Source organism: Rhamphochromis sp. 'chilingali' (assembly GCF_963969265.1).
Source record: "Rhamphochromis sp. 'chilingali' genome assembly, chromosome: 18".
Classification (NCBI taxonomy): Eukaryota; Metazoa; Chordata; class Actinopteri; order Cichliformes; family Cichlidae; genus Rhamphochromis; species Rhamphochromis sp. 'chilingali'.
In genome coordinates, this window is record NC_137945.1 from 6640630 (window position 1) to 6658451 (window position 17822).

The following is a 17822-nucleotide window of genomic DNA, read 5'->3' on the forward strand; positions in this document are numbered from 1 at the left end:
TAATAAATGCTAATTTAGTGACTATAATTTATGAATGTGTGATCCATAGCGAATTAACTGAATAAATAATTATGTAAAGTCTAATTAAATCACTCCGGAATATTTGTTTTGTTATTTCAAATATTCCAATCATAATAAATAAACCCCTATTTCATTTTTAATATCACTAATGAGTGTAATCTACGCTCCTAATAACAATAATTAAATGTGAATATCAGACAGGGTAAAAGCAACACACATACAGATGTGAAAAATGAAGTACACCCTCACTGTTTGCATAAAAAGTAGTAAGGTAAGTAGAAGCTGGGTCCTGCTAATTAATTCCACCTGATTATCTGATCACCAGCAAATGTGAAAACATCTATAAAAGCAGCAGTTTGGGCAGTTTTGCTGGTGAGGACCATTCAGGTATGACACAGAGAAAATACATCAGCAATGATCTTAGAAAAGCTGCCCATCAAACTGGGAAGGGCTATGAGGTCATTTCCACACTGTCTGAAGTCTACCCCATCAATGCAACTTGAACCTTGTCTTTAGAATCACATAACAGAGCTTATTTAATGAGGATAACATATGCAATGAGGGGCAGTTCTCTGTTGATGCCAGAGGTTGGAGGAGAATACCCAGACAGCTTTGAGCTGACGGGAACACAACAGCAACTCAAGTAACCCTTTGTTACATGAAGTTACGCAAAAGAGCATCTCTAAACAGACAACGCATTGAACTGTGAGGCAGATGAGCATTAGCACAGACCTTCCCAAAGTGTGGGGCCCGCCCCCTAGGGGGGGCGCAGAGCCATTACAGCCATTACAAGCAACTTCATTCTAAGCCAAAGAGTAGAAAATATGGTGAAGCATATCTTCCCTTTGGTTTCACCTGCACAAGTGCCGAGGTAGGTCTCCCCTGCAGAATTGGGTTTCCCTGTGTCAGGAGCACACATTTAAAAATATATTTTTTGTTGTTGTTTATTAAAAAAACAGTTGGGTAGTTGTTTTTTTAATCATAATTCATCATCATTTCACACCTTGGGAGCAGTTCGTTGCCCACCCCCCTCTCTTACTGCATGCGTTTGTGTTGTGTCTGTGTATCTGTACCCCATAGTTAAAGCTGCAGGTCCAAAGCCTTCCTCAGTGTCATTCCCAACACTGGTGACTACTCAGTAACAGGCTCCCTCCATGAAGCGGTGTGGGCTCTGTTTTTGTTTTTGGTGTATGTGGGCGCTGTGCTGGCCCCTCCGATCAGGTCTAGAGGTGACTCAGAGCTGTGCAACTGTGAGATGAGTAACAGCAAAGTAATAGTGACTTTAAAACTGAGGAAATCTGACCTTTGACTGGACTATTTGTTCTTTTTTCCTTATTACTATTATCCCTCTAAACTGTAGTTTACGATTATATATATTATATACTATAACCACATATATTATGACTTCGTTATATAATTACCTGTGTGTATAATAATAAAGACAATGTGATGATGACTTGCTGTTGAAATGATGATGATGAGAATTAGAATAGGATAATGATGATGGTCTCAAATTGTTTTAGTTTTCCATTTTTCTGCTTGTCTTGTCTTATTTTGTCTGACTCAGTTGTAAGTGTAGTAATGAAAATAAAGCAGTTTGAAAAAGAAAATTAACATCACTTCATTCTTCTGTTTTCTTAGCGTAGTCGAAGAGTCTGTCAATCTTCTTGGAGACGAGTATATTGTTATTGAAATTACTGCCAGATCATCTGTGCCGTTAAGATCTTCTATTTGTGCAAACATCCTCCGTTGGACGCATCGTGGACGGTCACATGTTGTTTGACACCTCAACCAGTCGATGGTAATGAAAAGCAGGAGCGGCGAAAGGTAGGAGCGGCACCAGCACCGAGGAATTGAAGTGTTGCGTTTGTGTTTTTGCCAACACCGTCTACAGAACTTTTAACTGTAACTGTGACCACCAGGTGGCAGTATTTAACCAGCAGGTGCGTGACATGTTTTCTGAAGTGTAAAGGTCTTGATGTTTCTTCTTTTCCTGCCATGGTAAATAAGAACATGTTTTTAATTACTTGGTTAAAAAAAGGTTACACTGCCTCACTGCTCCATCTTGTGGTAAAAACTGGTATTACACAAAAGTAAACTGGAGCCCAAGTTCAGCGTGACTTGACATTTCTCCAGATCGATAGATTTTTTGACAAAGTCACAGCAGTTATCGTTTCACATTCTGATAATAGTTTAGGTGAATGTTGCAGGAGATTTAAAACAAAAGAATTCTATGACTGAAGTGCTGTGCAAATGTGTCAAGCTACCCCTTGTTTCTTTATATTTCCTTCCAAGGTGTCAGACATTCTTGAAATTTTTAAAGTGGTCTTGGGTTGTAGTTCTCCACACTTTCTGGTAGTCTTTCAAATTTTTTCTCTGGACACTGACTGCTTTTTCCCACACCTTCAGTCCAGTGCCTGTACTTGTTTGTTCCACTCCTTATCACTTAAGCAAAACAAAGATACCCAACTCAAGGGATGAATCAGTGGTGTCTGCACACAGCAGATAACTTGGCAAAGAATCAATTTTGAACTGTATCTTTAGGGTCACAAATTTCCAAATTTTTCAGCTGAGTCTACAAAAATGTCACAGATAAAACAGTTTGGCAGGCAAAAGAAATGCAATTTTACATTAACATGGTGATGCAGAGATCCCAAAGAGCTATTAGCTGAAAACTTAGTGACAGAACAAAAGAAGCACTTGCAGGCTTAATAAATTATCTACAGCAGATGAACAGTGTGTGGAAGTCGTGTCCTTAAGGAGAAGGAAAAACCACTCCTGCAGAGACCTGACACAGGACCTGAGATCGGCATCTGGCCCTTCAATCACACAAGCTTCATCAGAAATGGTCTCAGTGGAAGGGTGGCTGTCAAGAAGCCATTCTTAAGGAGGGGAAACAGGAGAAAAGGCTGTGGTAAGTCAAATTACACAAGAACTGGACTGAAAATCAGGGCAACAGGTCAAATGGAAGGAATCCAAATTTTACATTTTGATTGAAATCATCGTCAGCGTGTGCGGAGGCGGTCAGGCTGCTCAGAAAGTTCAGGCTGTGTTGAAGAATAAAGGTGGTCACACCAAGATATCGAATTGTATAAACTCGGTTTTTGCCTGATATACTGTAACGTCACATTTTTCAATAAATCACTGCACATTTTTCCACTTTTTACAAAGAAATGGCTTGAGACTTTTGCCCAGTACAGTACCTTTAATGGTCAAAAACATATGGGTTGTGACTTGAAGAGGGATATGCCAGAAAAAACAGTTTAAAAAGCACTCTGACAGTAGTACTTCACTGTGTCTGATATCATTTCTATGCTGCTTTTACATGCTCAGCAGGACGGTTAATTAAAGCACAGTGTTACCAAAACCTGAACCTCATTTCAGCTGCAGTCATATCAACATCAGTAAAATTATAAATGATTTATGGGTTTGGATCTTGGCTTTTTTGAATAACAGCAGATGTAGATAACAAACCATTATGTTGCTCTTCTACCCGGTGCTGCTGAGCACCGCCTGCAGTTCCTTTGTCCTTTTAATCACAGCTTAAAAACTTATCCAGGAGTGTCACGGGTCTCCTGCACTGACACGTGCACGGACAGAAAATTAAAACCCAGATTACAACAAACATACAGCACAGAGTGGAAATAAAAACATAGATAACATAAAAGGAAACCTCTTCATCCTCCCTGCACAGTTGTGACAGCAGCCAATAAAACAGCTCCTTTACGAGATTTACCAGCACTGCAGGAGCACATCTGGGCCCGGTTTTCCATATCGGCTCGCCTGAAACAACCTGTTGCATAACCCGACTCACATTAAAACCTTATTTATACAATGTGAACCCATTAAACGCATAATTTCACATACAGAATTAAAATGACAGCACTCAGACTTACTTTACCGCAAGCCCGCGTGTCTAATTTATAGATGAGTTTGTACGTGAATAAAAGCCACATGTTAGAAATAAGACGTCTGGAATCATTTCCTTTAAAGGAGAGAAAGAAAATTACATTTTTGTGGAATAATTCGAGGGGTGTAATGACCACCCTCAGCTCGGCGTTCCTGCTCCAGTCGGGCTGAACGCCAACAGCGAGTCATTCACCGCCGTCAGTTCATTATATTTGTTTTGAGCCAGCAGCACCGGGCGAGCGGGAAACGTGATATTCCGCTTGGGACCGATTCTCTCGTGGCGATAGAGCAATTTTACTCTTGTTTAAAAAGTAATAATTCACAGCGTTCATCATTGCATTGGCCCCGTGGTCCAGTGGTCATCTGAGAGTGAAGTTACAGAGATTGAGAGACAGTTTGAGACATACATTATTGCACAACCCAGTGAGTATACACAGCTGTGAACTCTGACATACTTTTACAACACACACACACTAAGCCCGACTGTCTGGCTTTGTGTGTGTGTGTCTTCAGTGTCTCGTTACATCATAAAACATCATATCTGAGGAATTTTGAGCCGTACTACAGGCCAGCTGGGCCTGTTGTCGTTTCTCTTCATAATTATGCTGAAAATGAAATCGAATGTTTTCAGTCATTTCAGTCCTGAATGTCACCCAAAAGTCAAACTTCCTGCTGCAAAAAACCCCCAATTTGCAGCAAATGACGTCACTTTGTTATCAAACTTGCGAGGTTTAAGTTATCAGCCATCAGAATGTGTGATTTTCTGCTTTTAAAAAAGCCTAACTCACAGCAATCAAGTAAAAAAAACGCACTAAACGGTCTAACGTTAAAGAAGAACTGTTTCATTTCTTGTCATAGAAGTCTGTTTGTTTATCCTGTAAATTACAGGCTTTAGATTGGGAGCAGGGCAGCTGGAATATTTAGGCCTCTGAGGGTTAAAACGACCCAGAGAAAATGCAACTGATGGCAGGAAATGTTGGAAATAAGCCACAGATTATCCTTCAGCACGGTTAAGCTGTGGCTGTGTCGTTTCTTCTTGCACTTCTTCTTAAACTAAATAAAACGTTTTTTCACCACCTCGGCTGTGTTTAAAAAAACAAAACAAAATAATAATAATTCAATATTTAGTATCCAGTGTTTTCTCAAGTCTGAGTGTTAATATGTATATTTTATATTTCCTGATAAACAGAAAAAATCGTTTTCAGAGGAACTTTGCTAATAAAAATCAAAAAGCATACCTGACTATGATAAATATCAAACCTTTGATTCACATTTAACTGATTTGTACTTCTTAGCATCACTGAGATCAGATATTAAGATGAGAACTAGCAGGGATGCAGTGACCAGACATGAGAAAATGTCAGTGAAATTCACAAGTTTGCACATTAGCAGGTCCAGATTTAAATGTATCTTTAGTTTGAGTGACTAAAGTGGCTACTAATGATACAGCTGACTGCGGCTGACATTAGAGGGATAAATTAAGCCTGAAATATCCCCTAATCACTGACCATCAGCTACAAAGTGGCGTACGACAAGGTTTTAAGTTACGACTCAGAAATTAAACGGTTTTAGTGGAAGTTGAAACCACACACAGGAGCAAGCTTGTCATTTTTTACGACACTCACGGGGTTATACACCATGAATCTCTCCCCCGTGGCAGACTGTAATCATGCAAACTCTACGATAATCTCCTGAGGGTTACAACTGTGCTGACTCAAAGCATTTAAAAGCGTTTTTTTTAGTAGCCACATGGTTTGGTGGTTTTTAATCATCAGCCACTCTACTCACCACCATTCAAGTTCTAAGGTCCCCATTTTCACACAGTGGAGTAGATCCAGAGAGCATTGCAGAAAAGTCCAAATGGTCAGAATTGGACTCCTGGGGAGCAATCTAACTGATCGCTGCCTGAGGAGGTGACCTTGAAGGGTTAGATCGGCCCAATTTAAACCAGGTTTGACTTTTGACTTTTATGGGCGGAGCTGTGGAGCAAAAATACCGCCGTGTAGCTGTGCATCTGGCAGTGATGATGCCGAATTATGATAATTTGCTTTACTGCTGAGTAAAACAAGAGCCGCTCTTAGTTTTCCTGTTGTTGCACTGACCCACTAACTGACAGCAGTAATTATACTGTGGGCCAAAACTGCTGCAGCGTTAGCCGTTTGTTTTAATGAATCACCTGCCAGCGAATCACAGTTGTATGCTGCTATGGCACAATGTTTTAAGCTTTAGGGGTTTTCGGCGAGTATTATTGTATAAAGAAGTTTCTTATATGTTTATATTTGTAGTTTTCTACTCGTTTCCATTTTAAAACTAATAAATAAAGGTAATAAGTATAAAACCTGTCTTTATAAGTTTGCCATTAATTATATAGATGTTTCTATATAAAAACTTTCTTTGGTCACAGTTGCTTGAAGACGTTTTGGTGTCAGGACACACCGAGGATGTGCGGTGGCGTGTTTGATTGTAGATTTATAGGTCCAGTGGTTTTAAACTTTAATGTGCTAAACAGACGCCTCCGCATCGACACAGTGGATCCAACCTTTGACCTTCTTGGCTCAAGCTGGGATGTTTTAACAGCTATGATCATGTTTTTTTCCGAGTCATCCCAGATTTCTGCCCCAGTTCATCTTTCATACCACAAAGTGGAAACTACGATTTTTTTCCTACAGATTTTGGTCCAGCCAGCGGATGTAGTTGTTCATGCTCCTCCGTCCCACGCTCGACATCATCGGCAGATACGCAAACACCATGCAGCCGTGAAAGCCGTCCTCATAGTGGTCACTGGTCACCGTGACGCCAGCGTCCTGCAAACGTCTGGCGTACATTAAGCCGTCATCCCTGAGCACGTCAAACTCACAAGTCATCACGTACGCCTTAGGCGTCCTACCCAGAACGCCCTGCTCCGCCAGCAGCGGCGACGCCCTCACGTCCGTGAGCCCCGGCACCTCGCCCACCACGCCAGGTGACCCGGTTTCTTTAAGCACCGGCCGGAAGTGCTTCCTGCGCTCAGTCGGCAGCAAAGCGGTCCAGTTCAGCTTCGAGCGAGTCTCGGCGCTGATGCTCGACTCGTCCAGAGAGCTGTGGTTGTTGGCGAGCAGGAGAGGCTCCAGGGAGGTGTTGCCGCCCAGGTACTGCAGCCAGAAGCGAGCCATGACGGGCCTGTAGAGGATGGGCACGGCCTGGTTCTGCTGGTAGGATGGGGTGTGGAAGTCGAGCGCCTGCAGCACGGGGTAGATCAGCGCCTGGACCTTGAACTTCACCTTCAGGGTGTCATCTGAGCTGAGCTGTGGACACACGCAAGCTTTAGATTTTAGTTCAGAGGAAAAACACTCAGAAACACCAGATTTCAGTCCTTACATAAAATATTCGGTGGCAGCTTTTTGCCTGATATTTAAAGCCCGACCAATTTTCTTTTTTTTGACTGACACCAATATCAATACAGGCCAATGTTTTTTCTCCTTTCAGAAATAGGAAACATTAACATTGATTTCTATGGATTCTAAGATAATGTGATAACGCATGTTTAAAATGAAGTTGTTCTACAGTCACAGTCGCAGCTTACTCGCTTGCGCTCTTCCCGACCCTGCACACTGTAAATGCTCTTCTTTTAGCAGGGGAAGGGCACTTTAGGACAAACCTGATTCACACTGTCCACATGCTGCCTTGTGTCACCTGTGTAATAACTCAAGCTGATGAGGTTAGTTTCTGAACACAGCTGGTGTCTTCTGACAGTTTCCACCGTCTCAGCTGTGATAGGCTGGTTAAACCAGGCTATAATGATGTCAAGGAGTGAAGGAGGACATGCAGAGGGTTGGTGGGACAGAACTGGATGTGATAGAGGCGGACGACCCACTGTGGCACCCACTCAAGGGAGCAGCCAAAAATAGAAGAACACTAAGATGTGCCCATTGCTGCCCTTTACATACAGGGTCGCTTACACCAGGTAATCATTTCAAGAGATAAACAAACAGAAACGTGTGTATTCTGCGTAAACAGAAAGTAGAAACAGTAGCAAACTACCCCAAAACTGCTTCTCCTTCTATGTATGCATTTGTTTTTCTACCTTTTGCGCCACAGCGGCAGCCAGGTTTCCTCCAGCGCTGTCTCCCGACACACACACCCTCTCGGGATCGATGCTGTAGTGCTCTAAAACCTCAGTGGACAGGAAGGCCCGCGACGCCGCTATTGCATCATGGTACTGATCTGGGAACACGGCCTCTGGAGCAAGACGGTAGCTACAGCAAACGGACAATTTAACATGACAGCAATATTATACTCAGGTGTTATAATGACGATAATTAAAAAATAGACAGAAAAAGCTAAAACTGGAGGTAAAAATGAACATCTGTTATATTAAATGTTGACTTTCTTTGTATTTCACAGAATATTAAAGTTTTAAATCCTTCATCTGTGATGATACTCCTGAGCTAGCTGCTGGGGTGAACAGTGATTTCAGTAGGTGCTTACTGCAGAGTCAAACAGGCTGAGCTGGGCCTGGTTAAAGGCTGTGGCAGGGATGTAGATGGGTTTAAAGGCAGAGCTGGGCTAGACCAGGGGCTCTGCAGTAAGCAGCCTTTCTGGCAGTGCTGAAGAGGAGAGCATATGAAGATGGATTTGGATAAAGAAGAAAAACAAAAGGAAGAATCCAAGTCCAGAAACTCTCCATTAAGAGGAGAGAGTCACCAGTGGGGGCAAACTGATTTGAAAGAGTAATCTTTTCCTGTGTAATCTTTCTCATGTCAAGACAGGACAGAAACTTCAGGCGGATTTTTACCAAAAGGGTAAACTAAAATAACAGAAAAGTAAATTTACACACACCCCTTAAATATCTGTGAGTAAATGGGTCTTTCAAATACTGACATCAGCCTAGAATGGCACAATCTTTGACCATAATCTCATCACAAGTTTCACTGATGTTTTGAGCACATTCAGCCACATCACATGGCCTTCAGCTAAACCACATCCATGATAAATGAACAGACCCGAGTCTGTGCTGCAGACTGTTTCCAAGGTCACAAACGGGCCTTGATGCTAAACATGGAAAAAAAAAAAAAAACTCTTGAAAACTTTCACCCAGTTTTCCTCCTTTGGGAAGAGTTTGAAACATGCTGTCTGAAATAATTGACTTTCAGATCAAAATGAAACAATCAGCTGTCATTGCTACGATTGGCTAAACAACAAGAGAAAAGCATAACTTGTTGTCTTCAAACCTTTTACATAAAAATCCACCACCTGCAGCTTCAATGTGAGGTTTGTTCCTTCTAGATTCACGTGATCGACGCCCAAAACTTACTCAACTGACATAATGACGGCATCCAGGTCCTCTGCCATCTTCCGGCAAAGATGGTCATAGGAGCGCATTCCTGTGAAGCACATAAACAGTGACCGATGCTGAAGTTACAGTAAGGCTACAGTAATATATTGCAAATACATTTTAGGTTTAGTTGATAATACATTATACTCGATACCACGAGATTTAGAAGTCTCAGCATTCCTGGGCAGCAGAGGATGACTCATATGGCTGCTCATATAACTTCCTGTAGTAGTAAAGTCTTTGGGAATATGACTTTCAGATCATTTGACCTGTGACTTTATGACTTTATTGATTCAGTCGTTTGTTTTGACTCATAACGAATAAAAAGTTAAGTTATTTCTGTAAAATACTGGAGGTAGAAGCTACAATATGCTCACAAGCTAAATACAGCAAGTCTTTAGGCAATGAAAGCACCACACACCGAATAAATGAGGCTCAGCGATGATGACACGGGTATGAAGATGATAGCATCTTCATACAAAAATGAACTTTAGCCCAAAAAGAAAAGCAGTGTTTGCTCCTAATGTGAGAAAAAAGTTCACCCTTCATATACAGTGGGGCAAAAAAGTATTTAGTCAGCCACCGATTGTGCAAGTTCCCCCACTTAAAATGATGACAGAGGTCAGTAATTTGCACCAGAGGTACACTTCAACTGTGAGAGACAGAATATGAAAAAAAAAAAAAATCCATGAGTCCACATGGTAGGATTTGTAAAGAATTTATTCGTAAATCAGGGTGGAAAATAAGTATTTGGTCAATAACAAAAATACAACTCAATACTTTGTAACATAACCTTTGTTGGCAATAACAGAGGTCAAACGTTTACTATAGGTCTTTACCAGGTTTGCACACACAGTGGCTGGTATTTTGGCCCATTCCTCCATGCAGATCTTCTCGAGAGCAGTGATGTTTTGGGGCTGTCGCCGAGCAACACGGACTTTCAACTCCCGCCACAGATTTTCTATGGGGTTGAGGTCTGGAGACTGGCTAGGCCACTCCAGGACTTTCAAATGCTTCTTACGGAGACACTCCTTTGTTGCCCGGGCGGTGTGTTTTGGATCATTGTCATGTTGGAAGACCCAGCCTCGTTTCATCTTCAAAGTTCTCACTGATGGAAGGAGGTTTTGGCTCAAAATCTCACGATACATGGCCCCATTCATTCTGTCCTTAACACGGATCAGTCGTCCTGTCCCCTTGGCAGAAAAACAGCCCCATAGCATGATGTTTCCACCCCCATGCTTCACAGTAGGTATGGTGTTCTTGGGATGCAACTCAGTATTCTTCGTCCTCCAAACACGACGAGTTGAGTTTATACCAAAACGTTCTACTTTGGTTTCATCTGACCACATGACATTCTCCCAATCCTCTGCTGTATCATCCATGTGCTCTCTGGCAAACTTCAGACGGGCCTGGACATGCACTGGCTTCAGCAGCGGAACACGTCTGGCACTGCGGGATTTGATTCCCTGCCGTTGTAGTGTGTTACTGATGGTGACCTTTGTTACTTTGGTCCCAGCTCTCTGCAGGTCATTCACCAGGTCCCCCCGTGTGGTTCTGGGATCTTTGCTCACCGTTCTCATGATCATTTTGACCCCACGGGATGAGATCTTGCGTGGAGCCCCAGATCGAGGGAGATTATCAGTGGTCTTGTATGTCTTCCATTTTCTGATGATTGCTCCCACAGTTGATTTTTTCACACCAAGCTGCTTGCCTATTGTAGATTCACTCTTCCCAGTCTGGTGCAGGTCTACAATACTTTTCCTGGTGTCCTTCGAAAGCTCTTTGGTCTTGGCCATGGCGGAGTTTGGAGTCTGACTGTTTGAGGCTGTGGACAGGTGTCTTTTATACAGATGATGAGTTCAAACAGGTGCCATTCATACAGGTAACGAGTGGGGGACAGAAAAGCTTCTTACAGAAGATGTTACAGGTCTGTGAGAGCCAGAGATTTTCCTTGTTTGAGGTGACCAAATACTTATTTTCCACCCTAATTTACGAATAAATTCTTTACAAATCCTACCATGTGGATTCATGGATTTTTTTTTCACATTCTGTCTCTCACAGTTGAAGTGTACCTCTGGTGCAAATTACTGACCTCTGTCATCATTTTAAGTGGGGGAACTTGCACAATCGGTGGCTGACTAAATACTTTTTTGCCCCACTGTAAGACTGTGTTTAACAAGCTCACGTTGTCACAGTGAGATCTAAACACTGAAACCAGCAGAAAAATAGGCTTAAAAACAGACTTAAGTTGATTGGATTTGTTTAACCGTCAGCAGCTTTACGGTTGTCTAAAGCCTCTTATGCACCGCACTCACGTCCGCTGCCGAGGGCCCAGCCGCCACCGTGGAAATAAATAACTCCTCTTTTCAGCTTCTCCCCTCCGATGGGATGAAACACCCGGGTGGGCACGCCTCCCAGCGCGGAGTCCGTGACGTTCACGGCGGGGCTGGAGCGAGCCTCAATCACCTCCACCCAGGACACCACCCGGTTCAACACGTGGACGCGGTGGCACACGCCCATCGCATGAGCTACATCACTCTGGAAATTTTAAAAAAGAAATAACTTTTATATTTTGTGCTCAAGGAAATTTTTTCAAGTACTTTTTGCAGTTCTCTTCTGTGGATTCTGTTGGTCTCCATCACAAACATTGAAATATTGCAGGTTTGCAGTTGAAACTATGATAAATCCCATAATACTGATGCTCAAAGCTGGTTACAGAACCACGATTTTGGCTTTAGATCGTCACACTTGGACTGAGCATGCAGAGAGTTAGCACAGGGTTTGCCTACACGACCTCATCTGACACTTTCACCAGTCTTAAAAGATTTTTTAGGTTTAGCTAGAGCTCTGCTCTGAAGCAGAGCAGATCATTAGTTAAGCTTGTGTGGCACCATTCGCCTATTCCCTGAAATCAGTTTACAGTGTAACCCGATAATCATTCCCACCATCCAGCACAGCGATTGTCCTCAAATTACACATCCAGAAAATTTTAATCTGGACTTTTTGTGCGGTTGCAAAGAGATTTAATAACGCATTTTTGTAATAATATTCACAGTTTTCTAAGGGAACTGATTTAGTTTGAACTGGAACGCCACAGGTTTGGGGTTGCAGTCTCCAAAACACAAAGAGAACCATTTGTCTCTTTGTGCTCAAAGTGACGGGACCTGAAGGTAAGAAACCAGCAGGGCGTGAAAACCTGTTCAATGTGGGGAACACGCATGGAAACTCGTCACTCAAGCTGTGGGCGTGTAAACTGTGTGGTGTTTAATTAAATGTGAAGCATTGCAGGTGAGCTACAGCTCTGTGGCATGTGGCCTGCCTAGTTAAAGGTCCTTTTTATGTTATTCCCTGAATACAGATTGAAGGACTGTGGCTGATTTGTACTTTTCCATTGATGGAAAGCCAAAACCTGTTTGGTCAGTGCCAATATTTTCTGTATGGAGGAAAAACTCTAATATATATAATATAGTTTATAATTAATTTCCCTGGAAAAACTGTCAGGATCAGGTTAAAATCTGCCAAATCGAATATGCAGATTTATCAACAACCCTTTGTGAAAGAAGCTTCATGCAGTAGTTCTGATTCTCCTGTGAAAGTTCTGGTTTACTCAAGTGTAGGACAAAGTTTCCCAGATAAGGTGAGGTGAAAGTCTTCAGATTTAGTCTTTGCCAATGTGTTGAAATAGTGACGACAACCAGCCTGAGGAGGTGTTATTGCTCCGTGTCAGTGAGTCACCAGCCCTGAAAAAATGCTGTGGTTAGTTGGAATCTCAAATTCCAAAAACTTCCCCTTACAAACAACTTATAATTTAATAATAATAATAATAATAATAATAATAATAATAATAATAATAATAATAACAACAACAACAAATATGAATTTTCAAAATTTGCACACCGATTAATCAAAAATTAAACCAACAAACTCCTTGTTCTGTGTAAAGAACAAAAAAAAAAAAAAAAAAAACCCGAAGTTGTTGCTGTGCATTATTGCACTAATGCTCATTATAATCATTCTGGCCAATATAGTAAACAAATAGTAAACAAAATTAGTAATGCCTAAACAAATACATAAGGAGTGTATTTAAATATGAGTGAAAGGGATGCGCTGAAAGGCAAAACGAGGATAGTTTGAAAAAAATGCAGCACAAAAATCAATGTTTTGTTTTAATAATGGCTGCAGTCAAGTCCAGCCACCTGGTGGGATTTTCTGGGAACATAAATTGCAAAATTTGCATTAAGAGTTTTTCTCTCTGGATCCCGTTCAGATTTAAAACTGCAATCAGGACAGAGAGAGCAAATCTATTTTAAGTGTCATATACAAGGATTCTGTAGGAGCCAGTAATGAAAGAACAATGAATGAATGCATAAACAAGAAGACAGAAAGGCCATCTTAGTGATGAAAGCAAGCTTTAAAATAACCCCAAGACTTCCTAAAACTTCTGGGTTTATCCTCTCAATTAACCTGTTGAACCTATGAACAGACTTAAGTTAGTTGTATATTTTCTAGTTACCTTTTATTTCTCGTCCTATTTCTGTATTTGTTTTGTTTCTTGTGGTTGTTGTGATTTTGTCTTGACGTTATCAATTTCAGTGTAGAGTTAGATCTTTTTAATCATTAGATTATAGTAGACATTCGTCAAAGGCGAGATTTTAGAAGGTGAGAATAGATACTGGCTGAGACTAAAACCATATTTTTATTCCTGTTTAGATTTGGCTTTTACAGACATTTTTATTTTGGCTCATTCGCCATACCAGGCTTTCATTTTAACCAGTAACTTCCTTCTCTCTGCACGACCTCGGATCTGCTATAAAATAAACCCTGATTCTCATATCACCCGTTCACCTGCACGGTTTCGTGCTTCAGGTGTTGTGATCCTAACAGCCCTGTCTTTCCTCACATCAACCTGCCCTTTTCTGCCCTCCTGTCAGTCATCAGTCAGCTCTCACCGCCTTCATGAAGCTCCGGAAAAGCGCGTCCAGCAACATCAGTTTCCACGGCTCGCTAACTCCGCTCGGTAGCGGCAGGTAGACGTAGTAGGCGGCCGCTGACAGCAGCACGGCTCCGGCCAAACGGAGCCTCATCGCGTCCACGGTTGAAACGAGATTAACCCTCCCACACGGTCCTGAGCGGTCGCTGCCTCCGCCAGAGATCGACGAGAATGGGAGGAATGACCCCGGCTTCAAAATTAAAGCTCTATGCAGAGAGCAGGGATCTTTTCACAAAGATAGGACGTTACGCTGGAAACATACATCTTATTTTGAAATGTTTCCTAAGGAAGTAGCTTAAGAATTTCGTAACATTGTTGCATTTGGGAAATGTAGTCCGTTTGAGCTCCGATGGTAAACCGAAATAAAATGCTGAAATAAAACTGCGACATTTTGACAAATTTTTTGAAGTTTTGATCAGATTTATAGCTATATTTGCAAACATTTTAATCTAAACGTTAAATAGAAATGTCAATTTATTAAGTATGAATATAAATTAAAATGGTAAATCCAAATATGACATTATAAATATTTATTTAAAATATGTAGGAAATTTAAAAAAGAAATAACAAAATTTTTGTGACGTGTAAATAAAAGTGATATACACTTAATATAAATAAACAATTTGAATTCTTAAATATAAAGTATACATTTTAAATCACAATTTGAAAGTATTCTATGCATTTTACAAATATAATTTTTTTATAGTTAAATGTAAATATTAAATGCATATTTTAAATTTAACATGTTTGTATTAAAAATAATGCAAATATAAAAATATTACTGTAAACATTAAAAGTTTGTTTTAATAATTAAGTGATGAATCTAAATACTGAAATTTAAATGTTGTTGATGATGTGTTTTTATTTGTTCACAATGGTAAATAAAATATTTAAAATATCAAATAAAAATTAAAAATAAATATGCATTAAAATTAAATTTTAATTTATTAAAATACTGATTTTAAAAACAAACAGATTTTAGATATAAAAATATATTAAATATAAATATTAAGAAATCTGAACACTACGCAGGTCTGCTTCATTTCAAACAACCCTGATAAAACATTTGAAGAAAGCTGAACTGAAGGTTGGCAGAGTGTTGCTTAAATCTGCCTGCAGTGCCTCATTGTGCTTCGCTGGTTTCTTAATTAGCTTCACCTGGCTTCAAGTAGTCACACAGCTGGCCAATTAAGCCAGAAGGTAAGAAAATAAAGTTCTGCAAAGAGTTTCGCTGCCTTACTGTCTGTTCATTAGTTTCTAGGTCCATAGTTTGGTAGCAGCTGACAGAAGTGTCTGTCTTTGCTGCTTCCTGTAGCTGAAGCTATGATGTTTATATTAAGGCAAGCCTTAAAGAAGTTTTTTTAAAAGTTAAATCAAACATATTTTTAATGTCACTATTAAAGCTTATAGTCTCTTTTGTCTAGATGGTTGCTGTTGTTCTTGCTAGCTGTCAAAAGTCATCAAGAAAATGGTAAGCAAATAAAATTTGATAATTTTATGCACCAACATTTTTGTCTAACATATTCCAATGTTCTCTCACAGATCAAGAATTAGCCCATACGGATGATCAACTGGATTTAAGCATTTACTTTAAAAATGAGACATTGGGGACCAGTGGGATACTTGATAACTATAATTCAACCTTGAATGAGAGTAACTACAGCACAACAGTAACAGTGGATTATCAGCCTGAAGCCGAAACACTGGCACAAAATGGGTCTTTGCCAGATCTCCAGTATTCATTAAGTAATACTGAACCTCCACTAAAAGAAGTGGAGTCTGGTTTTCAGGTACAGGTGCTCCAACAGCAGCGTACCTTCTCATCCAGGCAGTCACAGGAGCCCCAGGTGCCGCCACCTACCTCCCCACCCAGTGAGACTACATGCCCATCACAGGTGCTCTTGCAGGTGCCAATGCCGCGTAGTCCTCCACTTTGGCAGCTGGAGGTACCACAGCAGCCCCGTTCTCCACTCAACCGGCTGGGGGTGCCTAAGGTGTCCCAGGTATCCCCAGAGTTCTACTCTCCATCTCAGCAGCTGTGGGTGCCAGAGGAGCCTGGTTCATCACACCAGCGGCTGGATTTAATCCAAATGCATCAATCCCCTCTCCAACAGCTACAATTTGCAGAGGTGCACCAGCAGCCTAGAGCTGAACTCAAATGGGCACAGGTGGCTCAGGCACCCCAGCAGCCTGGTTCGGCCCTAAAGTGGCAGCAGGTACCCCGGCCAAGTATCCGGCTCCAGCAGCCGCAAATGGCCCAGTGGCCACAACGGCCACCCTACCAGCTCCTGATCCCTCGCTACCAGGCCAAGTACTCACATTACCGGCCCATGATATCCCGTTACCGGGAAAGGCTGCTAGGACACCGACCCAAGACTCCGCTCTTTCGAATCAAGCATCTTCGACACCCCCAGCAGATCAGATATGCACGTTGGAAATAAGTTTTTCAAGCAGACTCATTAAAATTATGATCCAAATCTTTTTCTTTTTTTTTCTCCCCTCAAATTTTGTAATCAAACTGTCTCCGCTAGGACGTTATAAAAGTAGGCAGGGCAACATCGGGGGACTTTTGTGTTTAACATGAATTTCTTTCCGGCGCAGCAGCTAATAAGCATGAGGCAGCAACACTAAGAGAAACAATGGGGAAGGTTATCTAATGAAACCTCTCAGATCATCCAAGAGTTCAGATGTTACTTTCCTGAACTCACGATTTCTGTTTTAGGCACTGCAACATTGAAACACTGTTCTGACCTTTCAAAGTAAAATACAGCTACTGCTATAATTATTTTTGCTATACGTGTCTATTTATTTGTTGAAAAGCTCAATATCTAGTTTAGCGTTAAGCTAAACTAAATCCCTATATTATCCCCTATATTGTTACACCATCTTTGACAAAGGCTGCCAGCATAATGTGTGCCCCAAAAGGGTTTTTGCAACATTTCCATTGAACGTATCCATATCCATTCCACAGCACATCTACTCCATTACACTCAGAAGGCTAAGAACTGCTTCTAACTTGTTTTCTTTAAAACATTGGATCAAAGTAGATACTGTTCACCTGGCAAACCTTTGTGTTTCAATGTGTTTTCTAGGAGTGTGCAAAGTTCACAGGGTTTTTTTTCTTAGACGTTGGTGCTTTCTGCTTCAGTAAACTTTATTGTAACTCTAATAATGCAGCTTTTACAATCCCCTCCACTAGAGGGAGCACTACTCCGTATCTGTAACCTTCCGGTTACAGATGCGCTTCCCAACCCCCTGAGCCACGGTCGCCCCACGATCAGCTGTGGTAACCTGTAAAGTGAGCAGGCTGTCTTTTCTAAGCTATATGATATTCTTAAACTTTTGCAATAAATGAAATAAAGGAGATTTTTAGACTAGTACACTTATTTAATGTGTTGTTTATGTTTGTTAAGCCAAACCTACTTTTTAATGTTTGTAGCAAAGGAATTTCCAAACTTTGCAATGATTTTATTGATAGAAATCATGTTGATATAGACATAAAGCCAATGGCGGAATACTTCTGTCAGCTGCACATGTATTATTTTAGCAGAATTAACCTTCATAATTTAAAATCATACTATTTGGAAA

At 41.0% G+C, this 17822-nt stretch overlaps 1 protein-coding gene across 1 annotated transcript; it reads right to left on the bottom strand.

The window, feature by feature from the left end:
- Positions 1 to 2980: 2980 nt before the first annotated feature.
- Positions 2981 to 14410, bottom strand: LOC308385799 (neutral cholesterol ester hydrolase 1-like). The gene is made up of 5 exons (XM_080864943.1): positions 14194 to 14410; positions 11560 to 11782; positions 9224 to 9293; positions 7994 to 8165; positions 2981 to 7214 (listed from the first exon to the last, which is right to left on the bottom strand). Exons 1-5 carry the CDS (start codon positions 14326 to 14328, stop codon positions 6594 to 6596), a joined length of 1221 nt encoding a protein of 406 aa, XP_080721069.1. The 5' UTR covers positions 14329 to 14410; the 3' UTR covers positions 2981 to 6593.
- Between the last annotated feature and the right edge of the window lie 3412 nt (positions 14411 to 17822).